The following is a 17,105-nucleotide window of genomic DNA, read 5'->3' as shown; positions in this document are numbered from 1 at the left end:
CTGATTGATTTCTTAAGATAATTAAAGAACACAAAATAATGTTTAATTTCATAAAACATAACATGATTATGAATGAAACTTTAACTGCTTTATAAAGATCAACAGGTTAGAAAACACTAAGAATGAGAAGATCAGAACAAATGACCACACTCTATTTCATCATTATATATATGAATATGATTTAGTTTGGTTAGACATAAGGACAAAATAAAATATCTAAAATAAAAAAAATTCAAGTACATTAAGCATCAAAACTCATTGTGTGACTGTCTTACATTATTATGTCTGACATTGTGCTAGTATGTCTTAATATTACGTTTAATATTGCTATGATAAATACTGTCTGTAGGTGTACAGTGTATTATTACTCATAACAGAGAGTATTAAACTCCATTTAAGAAGACTGCAGTGTAGCACGTCCTGCAAAATAACAATCTAATAAAATAAAATAACTGAGCTATAAGCAGTGCAAAAACAGATGAGAGGAAACTGTACAGCAAATAAAAGTTCCTCAGCAGAGACAGATGGTATATTGATAGATATATATGGTACAGATATTGAGGGTACAGTTTCAGATTACACTCTACTAGCTAACTAACTCATTTTACTAGCTAATACACCCAGATATTATCATCAAAGCCAAGTTCAGAATATCTGATTATTCCTGAACTCAGAGTCAGAGTTAGAAAAGTACATTAATACACCAACGAGAAAAAGTGACTCTTCTCACTTCATCAGTATAAAACACTAACAGAGCGTTTGTTACTGTAAGATATACAGATATTAAAGATGATTCTGACAGTCTAAATGTGTTCAGATCCTCGTCTGTCTGCACTCCTTAAAACCCAACCAGGAGTTTCTGGAAATGCTTGCTTTCTGTCCTGCGACAGCAGCAGCAGCAGTTTTCTTCACAGACCTACACGAGAAAAGCACCTAATGACTTTTATATTTTAGTGTGTTTGACAGGTGGTAGGTGATTATTTATTAATTAAAGTAATTTTGTATTAAACAGTAACATAAACTAATGAAACTAATCATGACTGTTGTCTAAACAGGCTGATGAAGGAAACATGGTCTGTGTTCCTGGTTTTAATCAGAGACTTTAAAAAAGTGCGTATCTCCTGAGACACGTCGCCAGATTAGAGGTAGAAAGTCGGTCAAGTGTAGTGTTCACAATGTAGTTTCAAACAGGAGGACATGATGTTAAAACACAAAGAGGAACCAGAGAGAGCTCAGACCCTCTGAAATAGACTTACACTCACAGTAACTACACTGTTAGAAATAAAGGTTCTGTGCAGGAACATTTTCATTAATCAAGGTACGAACAATGGAAACGTTCCCTTAAAGGTACAGCAGTGGTTTTAAGGTCCAGCTGTGAACCTTAAATTAGTTTCTCTCAGTGGAAAAGTATGATGTACAATGAGATGTACTAGGTGCTGAGATGTTTTGAAGAACATTAAAGTACATGAGGTCATTCATACCTTCACTGTGGTAGTTGAAATGTTTCATCTCAATTTGGGAATAAGTCACATCATTTGGTCTCCTCACTGCTTCATCTGATACAGAAATAATTTTGATTATATCAAAACCAGTTAAAGAGAAAATATATCTGTTACTGTAGAGATGCAGTTCTTACCGCTTCCTCTGTAGCTGTTTGTAGTCATAATCTCAGCGTAAGTGTCATCACTGGGCTGAGCTGCAGAATCACCTGGAACAGAAGAAGTTACTCATCAGAGACGCCACTGTGTTCTCACATCATCACAGACACCTCACTTATAAACAAGTACTAATGAACAAGAGGAAATTTAGTCACATTCCTGTTAAATATGAAATCAATAATCCATAAATGTGATCACTGCTTATTACAGAGTGAATGAGATCTTTTACTGAAACAGTGTAACTGCTATAAAAACTAAATGCTAGTGATTATGTTAGTCATGCAAACTGAGCAGCCTGCAGTGGTGGGTTTCCTGAGAGAGACCCCCCAGACCCTGACAGACTCTGGCTTTGGTTGGTGTTCTGCTGATTTCCAGGAGAGGGAGACAGAGATACATCTTTGAATAAGAGATTCAAACTGTACTTCTATATCAGCACCAGTACAAACAGCTCAGCTCACAGAAATCTGTCTTTACTCAGCTGCATAAACTCATACAGGACAGAGGAAGTGTGTCTTCAAACCTTTGCTCTTCTTGTAGCAGCAAATCAGGCCCAGTATGATGATGAGGAGCAAGATTAGACTCAGTCCCACTGACACTCCCACTATTACTACTACTGTTACACCAGAACCTGAAGCTGCAGAAGAAACAATGAATTATTACAGTTTGTGATCTATAGAGTTACAGAATGAATCAGATAACATGAAACTGTTCTCACCTCTGACTGAGAGCCAGCTCTGTGGTGACTCTCCTCTCTCTGGGTGTTTACAGTGGTAGAGACCTTCATCTGACTTTGAGACAGTACGGATGATCATCTCTCCTGTCGTCTGGGTCTGGAGCAGTGATCCATCTTTATAGAAATCAGCTGTGAGGTTTGAGGGCTTTGTGGAGCGAAATAAACAGCGGAGAGTCAGAGAATCTCCCTCAGTCACAGGATGGACAGGAATGTCCAGAATCACATCACCATCTGTAGGAGAGAGAAAGTGATACAGAGTGCAGTAACAACTTCTTAGATTTACATTTGAACTAGAAACTGCACTTTAGAGTTCGAGATCAGGTTGGTAATTCACTAAGAATCAAAAGGAAACACTAAAGTCCTGTTTTGATATGAAACAATAAAAATAATCAACTCTGATGGGACACAATGTAACTACTTAGGTATTTAATCAAAGATTAATTAAAGAGTTCATTAATAAGTACATTCATATAGACCCATCACTCACTTACTGACTATACACAAGATTATTTATAGAAGTTTGTAATATTTAATACTTTTCTTGGGCTGACAGTTGCTTTAAAATATAAACATTAAAGCAGCTAACAGGTAAAATATAATACAGACACACAAAAGTGAAACATTTAAAACATGTTAAGGTTATCCAGGATAAAGGATATCCAGGATAAAGGATGTTCAGGATAAAGGATATCCAGGATAAAGGGTGTTTAGGATAAAGGATATCCAGGATAAAGGATGTTTAGGATAAAGGATATCCAGGATAAAGGATATCCAGGATAAAGGATGTTCAGGATAAAGGATATCCAGGATAAAGGATGTCCAGAAACAGATTTTTTCATATCTGAAGCAAACCTAGGGCTTGATTTTCTTTGATCTCTCCCAGGTGGAGGCTCTAAGTGATTATCTGATGGAGACAGTTTGGGTGGTCTTTTAGATGATGCACGGTTGCCCCATTTTCTCTTGATCTTTAAGAATTTTTTAACCTCCAGTTTTGGAAACTCTTGTTTTTTGTTTCTCTTCTTTGACTGTCTCTTTTGAAAGTCTATGATCTTATATCTAAACTTCATGGCCTCATGAGAAAGTTTGTCATCATGAAAGGAATGAACCCTTCCATCTTTTCATCTGTTGGGATTTGTGCAGCTGAAACTTGGACAGGAAGCCTGTCTCTGTTGAACTTGCTGAGACCAAACACCAAATGAAGCATTTCTTCTCTGCAGACCTTTGGTGCACACGGCAGATGACGTTCTGATGCTATTTTGATACTTGTAACGTGTTTTTTCATCTTTACACAAGCGGTTACATCAGAAATTCTAGAACAGATTTTTTAACTGCAGCAAAGCAAAAAAAAATATAGTGGTTTAAACTTTGTGGACACCCTACTAGAAAAATTAGCATAGACCAGTAAATCAAGCTTACATTGTTTTTAATGTTGGTGTCAGGATTAGCAGCAATGCTTTCAGATATGCTGATCACCACCAGAACAGTTGTGTTCTGCTGATATCGAGCACCAGACCAGCATGAACCAGCTTAGACCAGTGTGGGAGTCATGCTGCTCTTATTTATTTATCTTTTTAGTTTGTTTGTTTGTATTTTTGGGGGTTTTATCCCCCAGCATGGAGACCCCACTGAGAGCTCAGTGTTAATTAACCATTAACAGACAGACATATGCTGGCTCTTGGTTAAGCTAAACCTTATAGCTTACTGTATTTACTAAACATCATTTTAATATGAGAAAAAAAGTTATAAAGCAATATTAAAGTCAATTAGCTGCTGATAGTAAGCTTGATAAATCAGTCAGAACTGTATGATGAACTGTATGGTGCACACATTTGTGATTAAAACGTGTAAAAACAAATATTAAGCCACTCGTACATTTGCCACCCTGTGTATTGTTTCTTTAATGTGTACAAGTTCTCTTTAACACTTAACAGCGCTATGATTAGCTTTAGTGTTAGCTTCAACATTCATTTGAAGAGGCATCTTTTTAATAATAAATGTTTTCAAAGCTTTTCTTCTGTGCTTCTAATTTTCCTTCATACTATTGAACTGTTTAGTCTTTTCCCAGATAGCTTTGTGCTCAGAGTTTGTTAAACGTAGTAACAAGTAAAATTAGAGGTGGGACTCAGAATTTTGCTCTCTGTCAATTAGTGCAGCTGTAGAGAAAGAAATCGCCTCTATCGAAAGTTCATGTAAAAGAAACGCCCCCCCCCTTTTTTTTTTTTTTTTAATTTGTCCTATAAGGTGTTCTGCCATCTAAATAGGAGTTGGCGGTCTACTCCCTTGTGCATTACCTGGAGAAACACTAGTTTCAAGCTCACTGAACTCACTAAGTCATCAGTAAGTTTTTAAAGAGAAACTGGCTGATACGTAGTAGATGATGTGTTTGTAGTTGTAATGCACTTTAAATTCTTATAGACAGAAATACAGTGAGAAAGTCGCCACACTCACCTGATACAGTCAGTGTAACAGCTGCACTGGTGTGTGTGTAGATTCAGCCTGTTGACTGTGTTCCCTTACAGGTATAATCACCTGCATGAGTCTGATCAACATTAGAGATTTCATATTTCTTCCTTTGAGCATCTCTGAGAAGATTATTATTCTTATACCATTCATAATTCCAGTCATCTCCACTTTCTATTTCACATGTCAGAGTGACTCTCTCTCTGGTGAACACATGACCAGCTGGCTGGACGTTCACTGTAGCTGTTGGTCTCTCTGTTCAATGATGATAAATGCTTTTAGAGCTTATTCACTCTCTCTGAACATGCATGACAGTATTTAACATTTGTTTAATTCCAGATGTGTTTAGAACGATCACTACTGCTCTTCTTCATCCTCGATTTTCTGGCTATGGACAAACTTAACACTTAACACTTCACACAAAAGTGAACTACTGCCATCAGCTGATTTTTCCAGTGTTGCCAGTGTAAAGAGAATTTAACTGATCATCATCTGTCACGTCTTAGGTTAATACAGTTGGATGATATTCTTATAGCAGTAATGCACGTCTCCACGTTTAACTGTTAAAGATACACTATGTAAGTTTTGGGGATTTGGAGACCTCTTTGGTGAAAATGTGTAATTACACCCAACATGAGGAACAGTAGTTTGTAACATTAGTTGTGCTATGAACCCCCTGAGGGAACGAATCTGAAGACTGTGCTTATTGAAAGAGCATTCAAGGAGAACTCAGTCAGAACTTGGTGAAGGACGTGTCTTACGGGGACGTAAGTGATCGATCTACTACTGTTGTAATATCTTCATCAGTATAATGTTGTTTTGTATTTGAGACCTAAACATCGATTCAGACCTTTTTTGAGAGACTATTTATGTGACATTAATAAACATGAAAAACCCATGAAAAGTTTCCAACCCCTCCAAACTTTTAGGCGTTACTGGGTGACCTACAGCAGAACACGAACACTGTATTTTAGTATGTTTTTTTTCCCATTACTTCTTTCTGTTGTAATACAAAAACTTACACAGAGCAGCTTTAAGGAAGGAAAATATGTGAGAAAGTCGCCACACTCACCTGATACAATCAGTGTAACAGCTGCACTGGTGTGTGTGTAGATTCGGCCTGTTGACTGTGTTCCCTTACAGGTATAATCACCTGCATGAGTCTGATCAACATTAGAGATTTCATATTTCTTCCTTTGAGCATCTCTGAGAAGATTATTATTCTTATACCATTCATAATTCCAGTCATCTCCACTTTCTATTTCACATGTCAGAGTGACTCTCTCTCTGATGAACACATGACCAGCTGGCTGGACGTTCACTGTAGCTTTTGGTCTCTCTGTTCAAAGATGACAAACACTTTTAAAACGTATACAGTCTCTCTGACCATCATTCAAAAACATTTACTGTCTGTTATTCAGGTTAGTCATTTCTACTCTTCAGCATCTTCCACTTTCTGGCTGTGGACAAACATGTTGAACTATTACCATCAGCTGATGTTGCCAGTGTTTCAGATGAGCTGCATGCTCTCATTGAGACTAAGGGTAATTTGTGGTCTCTGCTTCTTCTTAAGTATACATAGTAAAATTATATTAATTACGCATCTCTACATTTAAACTGTTAAAGCTACACTGTGTAATTTGGGGGGATTTGGAGACCTCTCTGGTGGAAACCTGTAATTGCTTGTGGAAGAAAACTTTACAACTGTTGTGCTCTGTGTGAAAGACGTGTCGTCTGAGAATGGAAGTGAATGATCTACTATTGTGAACATATCTTTATCAGTATAATGTTACTTTTGTTTTTGACACCTAAACATAAAGCCAGACCTTCTTTTGAGCCTGTGCATGTGACGTTAAGGTGTAAAGACATTTGAAATGGACTGAAAATCTACTGCAAACTTTGAGATTATTTCAGGCTTTACAGTGTGACCTGTGCACACACATCACATGTTATAGTGTTTTAAATAGTATTTTATAGCGTTTCTTCAGCTACTACTTTCAAAATCTTACATAGTGCAGCTTAGGGCCTGACTGATTTAGCATTTTTGAGACCGGTACCCATTTCTGTATTTGAGGATTTAAATGATGCATCTGATCAGCTGATATTTTTTTACAGAAATACATAACAAATAAACACTTTCTCTGACATTTATGTGTAGTTATTTAAGACTCCTCACAAAGAAAACACAATGCAGTTTAAAAATAAACTTACAACTTTGGGATTTCACCCCCTCATAGACTGTTATGAAACACCAGTAAGACATAATTTATTGACACTTCCTTCGTTTAGGCATGAGGCTAAAGTTGGCCTACTTCCAGTTCTAATTCTCCAGTCCCACCTTAAATGCTGCAGCAGGTTCATTCTGGCGCCTGAGGTAAACAGTAGCCTGAATTCTCACTGCTGCACCGTTTAACGTGAAATGTGAAAATTCCAATAAGAAACTGCCGTCAGCTTCATCATTTAAGTAGAATAAGTTAAACGCTGTAGTTTAGCCCGTCATTAATGTTAGTTGTTTTCCAGAGATAAACAGCGTTATAAGCTGCTGTAAGTGATGCTGCCAGAGAGTTTTTAGAAGTGAAGAGCCAGGAAGAAAAGAAGCACCTGTTTGTTTATGAATACTGCCAGGCTTATTTAGGCTAAGAGGAGAAGTCATATTTTATGATTATTTAAGTATTTCATGTGACTAATATCAACTTGAACCAGGAATGCTGATAAAATCCTTCAGGATAAAGTTAATCCGCTCGACTCGGGGCAGCTAATTATTGGGACTTGTCATTTGGCAATTACAAACGTGTGTGTTTCCAACAGGGAAGTTGCAGATGAACAAACTACTCAACAACAACCTTCATAACATGGCTGAAGGATCTGTTTTCCTCCTCTCCGTTTCTTTTTTAATTGCCATTTGCTGGCTGTTATAAATGCCAGTACCAATTTCTCTGCAGCTCATATCAGCTGATAATATTGCCAAATTATCAGTCGGGCTCTAGTGCAGCTTTAATGGTGGAAATACAGTGAGAAAGACGCCACACTCACCTGATACAGTCAGTGTAGCAGCTGCACTGGTGTGTGTGTAGATCCGGCCTGTTGACTGTGTTCCCTTACAGGTATAATCACCTGCATGAGTCTGATCAACATTAGAGATTTCATATTTCTTCCTTTGAGCATCTCTGAGAAGATTATTATTCTTATACCATTCATAATTCCAGTCATCTCCACTTTCTATTTCACATGTCAGAGTGACTCTCTCTCTAATGAACACATGACCAGCTGGCTGGACATTCACTGTAGTCTTCGGTGTTGCTGCAGGAGGAAGTTAAATTGTTTTTGAGACATTTGTACTCAGGGACACGGAATGTGGTGCTAAGGGTGCCACGAGCCAATAATCTGATTGGTCACTGCTCAGTTGATTAGCATAAAATTCATCCAGAAGGACAGAGCAGAGAGTGCAGGGAGCAGATTAGTGGTTTGTTGTGTAAATTAAATGTGTATGTTGTCATCTTTACCTCGTTACAGCGTATGCTGACACATTCTGTTTGATGTAAATTATCAAATGAATTCAAATGGAAAAAAACAGATCACTTTACATGATGTCATTGTTAACGTCACATATATGCTGCTTTAAATTCCAGCACCTAAACTTAAAACACCTTCCCTGTGTTTCTGTATGTACTCTCTCTAAAACTGCACCTCAACAGTTTAAACTCTTAATGATAGAAATAAATTGAGTAAGTCGCCACACTCACCTGATACAGTCAGTGTAACAGCTGCACTGGTGTGTGTGTAGATCCGGCCTGTTGACTGTGTTCCCTTACAGGTATAATCACCTGCATGAGTCTGATCAACATTAGAGATTTCATATTTCTTCCTTTGAGCATCTCTGAGAAGATTATTATTCTTATACCATTCATAATTCCAGTCATCTCCACTTTCTATTCCACATGTCAGAGTGACTCTCTCTCTGATGAACACATGACCAGCTGGCTGGACGTTCACTGTAGCTTTTGGTCTCTCTGTTCAAAGAAGATAAAGACTTTTAAAACACATTCACTCTGAACTTGCATGATAATATTCAGTAGTGGTGGACAGTAACTAAGTAAATGTAATTGGTTTCTGTACTTAAGTAGTTTTTTCATGTATCTGTACTGAAGTTTCTCCATTCTGGACTTTTTCCTTTCACTCCACGACATTTCAGAGTCTAATATCCGACTTTTTCCTCCTACATTTTGAGAAATCTGTCGTTCCTTTTGGTTTCTGTGTCTATAAAAACGTAACATGTCAAAACGAAAGAAGCGCAAAGCCAGAGCACCAATCAGGGCCCAGCGGTCACTTTGTTTAGAGCTGGTTTTGACCTGTTGGTCATACCGACCCAGTGCAGCACACGGTTCAACGTCAGCGCAGCAGCGTAAAACTTTGGGAGAGTCTGTTCAACATAAATGATGAACTAACCTAACTTTGTGTAAATAGAGCACAGTATAGAAATATGTCCACATATGCAGTCGAGACTGATGCAGCTTTTTTCTAAATTCATAAAAACAGTTTTATAGTACATTTTATAGTAAATTTGTTTTTGCTAGTTTGTTTATGAACAGAGACCTCATTTGTGATCCTGAGTTTTTATTAAACTTAAACTTGTAACTAAGCTGCAAATAGATCTTAACTTTTTACAAACAAGAAAAGTTTCAGTTTATTTCAGAGCCACTCGGTTCTCCCTGATGGAAACTGTTTACCTTCAGTGTTTTGTGCTTCTGATCATTTTAATAGACGTCAGCGTCACTAATTAATGACGTTCTATTAAAAGACTGGTTTACCAAGAGAGACGCTGGAGGACTTTCACCTGAAATGAGTTCATGAAGCCAGTCTAGTTATAAAAATGATCATAGGACATTAGTCATAATTAATCTTTTTGTACTTTTACTTTTGATACTTAAGTAAACCAGCCATTAGGGGTGTACTCTGTGTACTTCTGGTGCCGGTCCCAAGCCCGGATAAATGGTGAGGGTTGCGTCAGGAAGGGCATCCGGCGTAAAACTTGTGCCAAAACTATCATGCGGATCACTAATATGATTGCCATACCGGATCACTTTTCATACTTCAGTACAGTATATTGTGTTGATTAAGTGTTCCCTTTATTTTTTTTGAGCAGTGTATTTGGACACTTGACACTAAAAGCTCAGTGACACATTCATCCACACTGTAACTGTTTATATCTATGATATAATATCTATATTCTCCCAATGTCAGTCCTTTTAATGTCTCTAAAAGCATTAATCTAAATATATAAATCTTTAATCGGCCTGAGCAGACACTACAAACGTAAGGCAAAGGTTCCACGTGATTGAAGGCGGTTCTGTTGGGTTCTATTTGTATAAAATCACACAAAGGGGGGTTGGGGGGGGTGTAACTAACTCCCCTGTCCCCCTGTAGTTACAACACTGCTTTTATTGGCATGTTTGCTGAACTCATTCTACAGTAGAAGCAACCAGTCCTGGTCCTGGAGAGACACCACCTTACAGAGTTTAGCACAGGCCCTGTCTAACATGGACTTAATGAAGACCTTCATAGGCATCTGAGTATTAGAGCCAGGTGTGTTAGGACCAGGATTAGACAGTGGACCCCCCCCCCCAACAACCATCTATGGCAATACAGCAATTATTGTTTATTTGTATGTTATTCTCTGAATGAACCATCATGCTTAATTTTCATTTAAATCACTAAAACTCTCTGGAGGACCAAACTTCTGGATCCTGTTCAAGGGCTTGTCCTGAACTTTATTTTTCACTGCTTATGATTCTGCATATCTGTATGTGGTAGTTATGAAAGTATTAGCCACATAATTAGGCATTTTATCATGTCTGCTGCTGAACATAAACACACTGAATAATATATGAATATAATCTGAATAATATATGAATATAATCTGAATAATATATGAATATAATCTGAATATTATATGAATATAATCTGAATAATATATGAATCATTTATACAGTTCATAACCGACTCACACTTCAGACTAATTTCCTTTGACTTGAGTGACACTACAGCTTAATTATGATACATTTATGATGTATACAAACAGTCTCAGTTCCAGCTCTAAATGGCAGGGGTGTGGCTAAAATAAGGCTCCGCCTATGAACTAAGACTCTGTGTTTCTGTGTTAACGTGACCATTTTTAAATTGTTTTTTGGTGTTTATTTTTATATGATGAATCTCAGTGTTCCACCAATTTAATATGAATCAAAAACATCGCAAAGAAAATAAGATAATTACAAAGAAAGTAAACTATATTTTAACAAACTGAAACTTAGGGTACGGGACAGACACCAACCAACAGAAATGACCTTATAAATAATATAATAAATAATCTAATAGTATATTTAGCTTGTTACTGTCTCATTGACTGTATTGATCAGAACACATGCCTTGTAAATATCTAAGGTCTGGATTATTTATTTATTTATTTATTTATTTAGCAGGGCAACTGCTAACAATATTAAGAAGAATAATGCTGTTCTGAACTTCACAGTAATTGTTTGTCTTTCTTTAGAGCAGAGTTTATATTTTTATATTTCTAAAATCTGCAGTCACCCTGTTTTGTTTAAGTAAACACCATATTTTCATTACAGTGAGCTGAAAACTGCTGACCGCTCTGGTGACATGTCCTCAAGCACATGCAGAAGTCTGTGCAGAGTCACAGGCCAGTTCTGAGCCCTAAAGCATCCTAATGTACTTTAACATGAAAGTGGTGTAACGTAATACATGTAACTTGATCAGTGCTGTGTCTCCTGCTCTGTGTGTGTTCAGTGTTAAATCTAATATAATCTAATATAATCATTACTGCAACACATATCAACAATCTGATGAGCTCATTTGCATAACGTTAGTGCAGAGTAAGAGAGCGGTGGTTTGATGTATCAGTTAGATGTTTGTAATGTGGTTTCTCGTCTAATTATAGCACCGTGTTACAGGCTCTGTTTCACGTTGGAAAGAAAGCACATGATTTTGTGAGACTTCATCCATCACGTCACAGAATTTCAGCACCTCGATCTAAAACACATCCCTGCGTCCTTGAAAGCAGCTTGTGACGCACGGAGTGCCGCTACAGTCTAATTTAGGTTTTTTAGCTACTTTTTAAATCTTTTATTAATGTTTATATAAGCAGTCACACATTTCTGCTCCAAAACGAACAGGAAACTGTTTTTAGCTCCACCTTTTCAGAACAATTCAGCTAAAAGAGTGAAAATATTACAGCTTCTCCACCTGCAGCTGATAAAACACAATACATTAATAAAGTAGATAAAAATGTTCATTAAAATGAGTAGAATTAGGGAAAATAGACCCCGATAAACTGATCATTTATATGACATCATTTCTGATTAAATGTTTTGATTTTAAATGTGGGGATTTGAGCTGTTCTTATTGGTCAGTTAGTGATGTCTGACGTCTGCGTCTAGGAAGGTAAATATAACAGGTAGTCTGTGTTCAGCCGTGCAGCTCACTGAGGCTCTGACTGCTCATGTCATGGATTTACACAGAAAACACTTCTTGCTTAATTTCACAGCTGAACTCCAAATAACTGAGCTAAGATGACATTTTACAAAAAAAGCTATTAAATATTTTGTTATTATTATTATTATTATTATTTCTGTTGTTGATTCTATGATGTAATTTTTTTAAGTTCTGCTGTTTAAACTTTACGTTTAGGTGTGCTGTGGTCTCATATTGTGATCTCATCAAAGCTCTTTCTGCACTGCAGCTGCGATTGTCTGTACTTCTGCCTCTGTGTGTTTCAAAGAGAAAAGCTGCCTCTGTTACTTCCTAACCAGCTGCAGCAGAAAGATATTCAGTTGAAATCCATCTGCACTTTAAACTCTTCATAATTACAAGTGAGAAAGACGCCACACTCACCTGATACAGTCAGTGTAACAGCTGCACTGGTGTGTGTGTAGATTCGGCCTGTTGACTGTGTTCCCTTACAGGTATAATCACCTGCATGAGTCTGATCAACATTAGAGATTTCATATTTCTTCCTTTGAGCATCTCTGAGAAGATTATTATTCTTATACCATTCATAATTCCAGTCATCTCCACTTTCTATTCCACATGTCAGAGTGACTCTCTCTCTGATGAACACATGACCAGCTGGCTGGATGTTCACTGTAGCTTTTGGTCTCTCTGTTCAAAGATGATAAATCCTTTTAAAATATCTACTTACTGAACATTCATTAAATTCTAAATCTTCATGGATGTAGTGGAATGAGTGATTTGTTCTTCCACTTATTCTAAACTGAAGTAATTTGTAAAAGCAAACAGAAAGCATGACATACCTCTCACTGTAATCTTGACTTTATCACTGTAAAATATAGTCTGTAAAACTGTCATCACTACACAGTCGTACTCTGCTTCTCCTGGATCAGACTCAGTAACACTGATTGTTTTCAGACGTTCTAAATGTTTTAAATACTGACTGTTTTTCCTCCAGTAAATCTCCCATCCATCACCCTGCGGCAGCTCACAGCTCAGAGTAACTGTGTCTCCAGTGTAGACTGAGCTCTGAGGATCCACTGTCAGTTTAAGTTGGTCTGTTGGTGTGAAATGATGAGCAGAGCTGCTTTTCTCAGTATAAGAAGTAGTTTAATCATCTTAAACACAATGAGCCTAATGAGTTTAATGTGTCTGTGTTCTATGAATGTTTCAGTGCAGCCAGATTGGACTTTAATCTACAATAATAAGTCATTATTTAAAAGTCTAAACTAATTAATGAATGTGCTGATCTCTCATTTACAGTGAATGTGTTATCATGTATGATTTTACTGAATTGGGCTGTCTGTCAAAGTCATTTATTAAAGGAATGGAATTATATGTAAATTTACATGAACACAAATAAAACACTGCAGTAGATTTTCATGTAATGGTTCACCTTGAGTTTGTCCACAGTGGATCAGCACTAAAGTAGGAGAGACACAGAGAACATGATGCATTAGTGTGAAATATTCACTACACTGTAAAACTGATGAGTGAAGTGAAAGAGTTTGATAAACCGACTGCCGTGAACCACGTGACTCAAATCATTTGACCATAAATCATTTTCTGAACTGTCCTTCACACTTTAGAAAACAGAGTAAATTTGTCTGATTCTATTCATGTCGTTGACTCTAAAATGATTCAGTATTTTAGGCTTATAATGCAATTAAGTCAGTTGGGTCAGGATCAGGACCTTTTGTGCATTTAATGGGCAGTGGAACTCATTCAGGTCATTGGTAAGTAGGCAGTCATTCATACATGTGTGTGGCTCCTACCATGGCAGCAAATGAGTATTTTACCAATACACACTGAATCCTTTACACACCAACACATTAACAGCTCCATTCTGTATCACAGCGATATAATGTACTTAAAGAAAACAGCATCTGAAACAATTGAACTTCATTTTGCTCTGAACCAAATTCCAAAATGCTGATGATTTAGCTGAGTGTGTAAAAGCAGTCAGTGCAGATTTCAGCCACAGATCCACATTCAGCAGGTGAGAACATGATAACTCAGAGCTGAGGAGACCAGCTACTCCTGACAAACATCACAACTATTTCATGAACATGGCAATTAAAATCTTTAACAATCCTTGTTTACCACATCAACACCACTAGAGATGAATACAAGTCAAGACTTTTTTCAGAATATAAAAATAAAAAAGTCAAAATTGTCTATTTTATATATATATATAAAATTCCAGTGAAGTTGGGAAGTTGTGTAAAACATAAATAAAAACAGAAAACGATGATTTCCAAATCTTTTTCATCCAATATTCAATTGAATACACTACAAAGACAAGATATTTAATGTTCAAACGGATAAACTTCATTGTTTTTTTTTGCAAATATTCACTCATTTTGAATTTGATGCCTGCAACAAGTTCCAAAGATGTTGGGACAGGGACAACAAAAGACTGGGAAAGTTGAGGAATGTTCGAAAAACACCTGTTTGGAACATTCCACAGGTGAACAGGTTCATTGGAAACAGGTAAGTGTCATGATTGGGTATAAAGGGAGCATCCCTGAAAGGCTCAGTCGTTCAGAAGCGAGGACGGGGCGAGGTTCACCACTTTGTGAACAACTGCGTGAGCAAATAGACCAACAGATTAAAAACAATGTTTCTCTTCTAACAAACATTCCAACTTCATTGGAATTGGGGTTGTATTATTATTATTATTATTATTATTATTATTATTATAGTGGAATTAATAATTGAGTTTCTGGTAACTATTTTATCATTCACTTGGTTTAGATTAACTTACAATAAACAGTAGATGGGACTCCTTGCATGGGACTCCTATTATGACAAAATTGGTGTTTCTACTGAACACCTTGAACCAATTGTGAGTTAATTCTGAGTTCTCAGTGGATTTGTTTGATAATTCTGTGCATTTCTTAAATCTAACACACTGTATCTATCGCTGTGAGGTGAATGAATCAGACTCATTTCAGGCTCAGGCTATTCTTTAAAAAAATCCTCATTGGTACCTCAAAAAAACCTGGTTTATAGCTAGAAAACTAGAAAGCAATGCCAATATACAAAACAAACATTTTTAAAGCTCAGGATTTTTCAATATTTTGGGACAATCCTCTATTTTACCTTCAACAAGAAACTATAACACAGTGAAGAATGGAGCTTCAGGAGCGTAACCATGATAAAAGACCTCTTTGAAGATGGTAACCTGCCAGCTTTACACACTTTAAATGACAGAATCCACTGATTCTTACTTATATTTTCATCCTGGAATCTAATATGGAACAGCATAAAATCTCATACAACCACTATGCGCTACACTAAGATCTTCTTCTTCTTCTTTTGGCTGCTCCCTTTAGGGGTCGCCACAGCGGATCATCTGCCTCCATCTTGCCCTATCCACTGCCTCCTCTATTTTCACACCAACCATCTCCATGTCCACCTTCACTACATTCATAAACCTTCTTTGAGGTCTACCTCTTCTCCTTCTACCCGGCAGCTCCATCTCCAACATTCTTTGACCAATATATCCACTATTCCTCCTCAACACATGTCCAAACCATCTCAACCTGACCTCTCTGGCTTTAAACTGCTCCACCTTCACTGTCCCTCTGATCTGCTTATTTCTAATCTTGTCCATCCTTGTCACTCCCAACGAAATTCTCAGCATCTTCATCAACGCCACCTCCAGCTCAGCCTCCTGTCTTTTAGACAGAGCCACAGTCTCGAAACCATACATCATAGCAGGACGCACTACTGTCTTGTAAACCTTCCCTTTCACTCTTGCTGCTATCCTTCTGTCACACATCAGCCCTGACACCCGTCTCCACCCACTCCATCCTGCCTGCACCCTCTTCTTCACCTCTTTTCTACACTGTCCATTGCTCTGGATGGTTGACCCAAGATATTTGAAGTCATCCACCTTTACGACCTCTACTCCTTGCATCTTCACCTTTCCACCTGCCTCACTCTCATTCACACACATGTATTCCGTCTTGTCTCCAGTGCAAACCTCAAACTCTCCAGATTCTCTTCCACCTACTCCATTTCTCTTCCTCTCTACACCATGATAGAACAGTTTGGATCCATCTCCAATGTTCCTGGCCTTGCTTCCTTTCCATCTGGTCTCCTGAGCACACAGAATATCTACCTTCGTTCACTCCATCATGTCTGCAAGCTCTCTGCCTTTACCAGTCATAGTCCCTATGTTCAGAGTCCCTACTCTAACCTCCACACTCCTGCCTTTCCTTCTCTCTCGCTGCCTTCTAACCCGCCTTCCTCCTCTCCTCTTTGATGGTCTTCGACCTACAGTAGTCCAATTTCCACTGGCACCCTGCTGGTCAACAGCACCGGAGGCGGTCATTGTTAACCCGGGCCTCGACCGATCCGGTATGGCAATCATATTCGTGATCCGCATGATAGTTTTGGCACAAGTTTTACGCCGGATGCCCTTCCTGACGCAACCCTCACTATTTATCCGTGCTTGGGACCGGCACCAGAAGTACACAAAGTACACCCCTAATGGCTGGATTAGCTCAGAAAACAACTTTACTTGTGTGGAAAGAGCCACGGCCAGCTTTTTTAATGCATGGACTGTTTTTTAACTGGAATGAGTATCTTATTCTTTTTACCCAGAATGTAAATTACACTGTGAAAAACAGAAGACAGCTGTAGACTTTTTAAATTCAGTGAACTTGTAGCTTTTGTTGTAATATTTTTTTATGAATTAAAACTAATTTATGTCTGTTCTC

The 17,105-nt window shown here is 37.7% G+C and overlaps 1 protein-coding gene across 1 annotated transcript in view; it reads right to left on the bottom strand.

Annotated features, from left to right (window-relative positions):
- Positions 1–213: 213 nt before the first annotated feature.
- Positions 214–17,105, bottom strand: part of LOC108416981 (B-cell receptor CD22-like) — a 60,105-nt gene continuing 43,213 nt past the window's right edge. The window contains exons 6-10 of the mRNA XM_037536023.1: positions 2,374–2,622; positions 2,179–2,292; positions 1,637–1,708; positions 1,482–1,556; positions 214–916 (exon numbers count right to left, since the gene is read on the bottom strand). Of these exons, the coding sequence (XP_037391920.1) occupies positions 909–916; positions 1,482–1,556; positions 1,637–1,708; positions 2,179–2,292; positions 2,374–2,622 (518 nt within the window). The 3' untranslated portion in view covers positions 214–908. The remainder of the gene's footprint in view (positions 917–1,481; positions 1,557–1,636; positions 1,709–2,178; positions 2,293–2,373; positions 2,623–17,105) is intronic.

This window comes from Pygocentrus nattereri, chromosome 29 (assembly GCF_015220715.1).
Source record: "Pygocentrus nattereri isolate fPygNat1 chromosome 29, fPygNat1.pri, whole genome shotgun sequence".
Classification (NCBI taxonomy): domain Eukaryota; kingdom Metazoa; phylum Chordata; class Actinopteri; order Characiformes; family Serrasalmidae; genus Pygocentrus; species Pygocentrus nattereri.
This window is presented reverse-complemented; position numbering and strand designations above follow the sequence as displayed.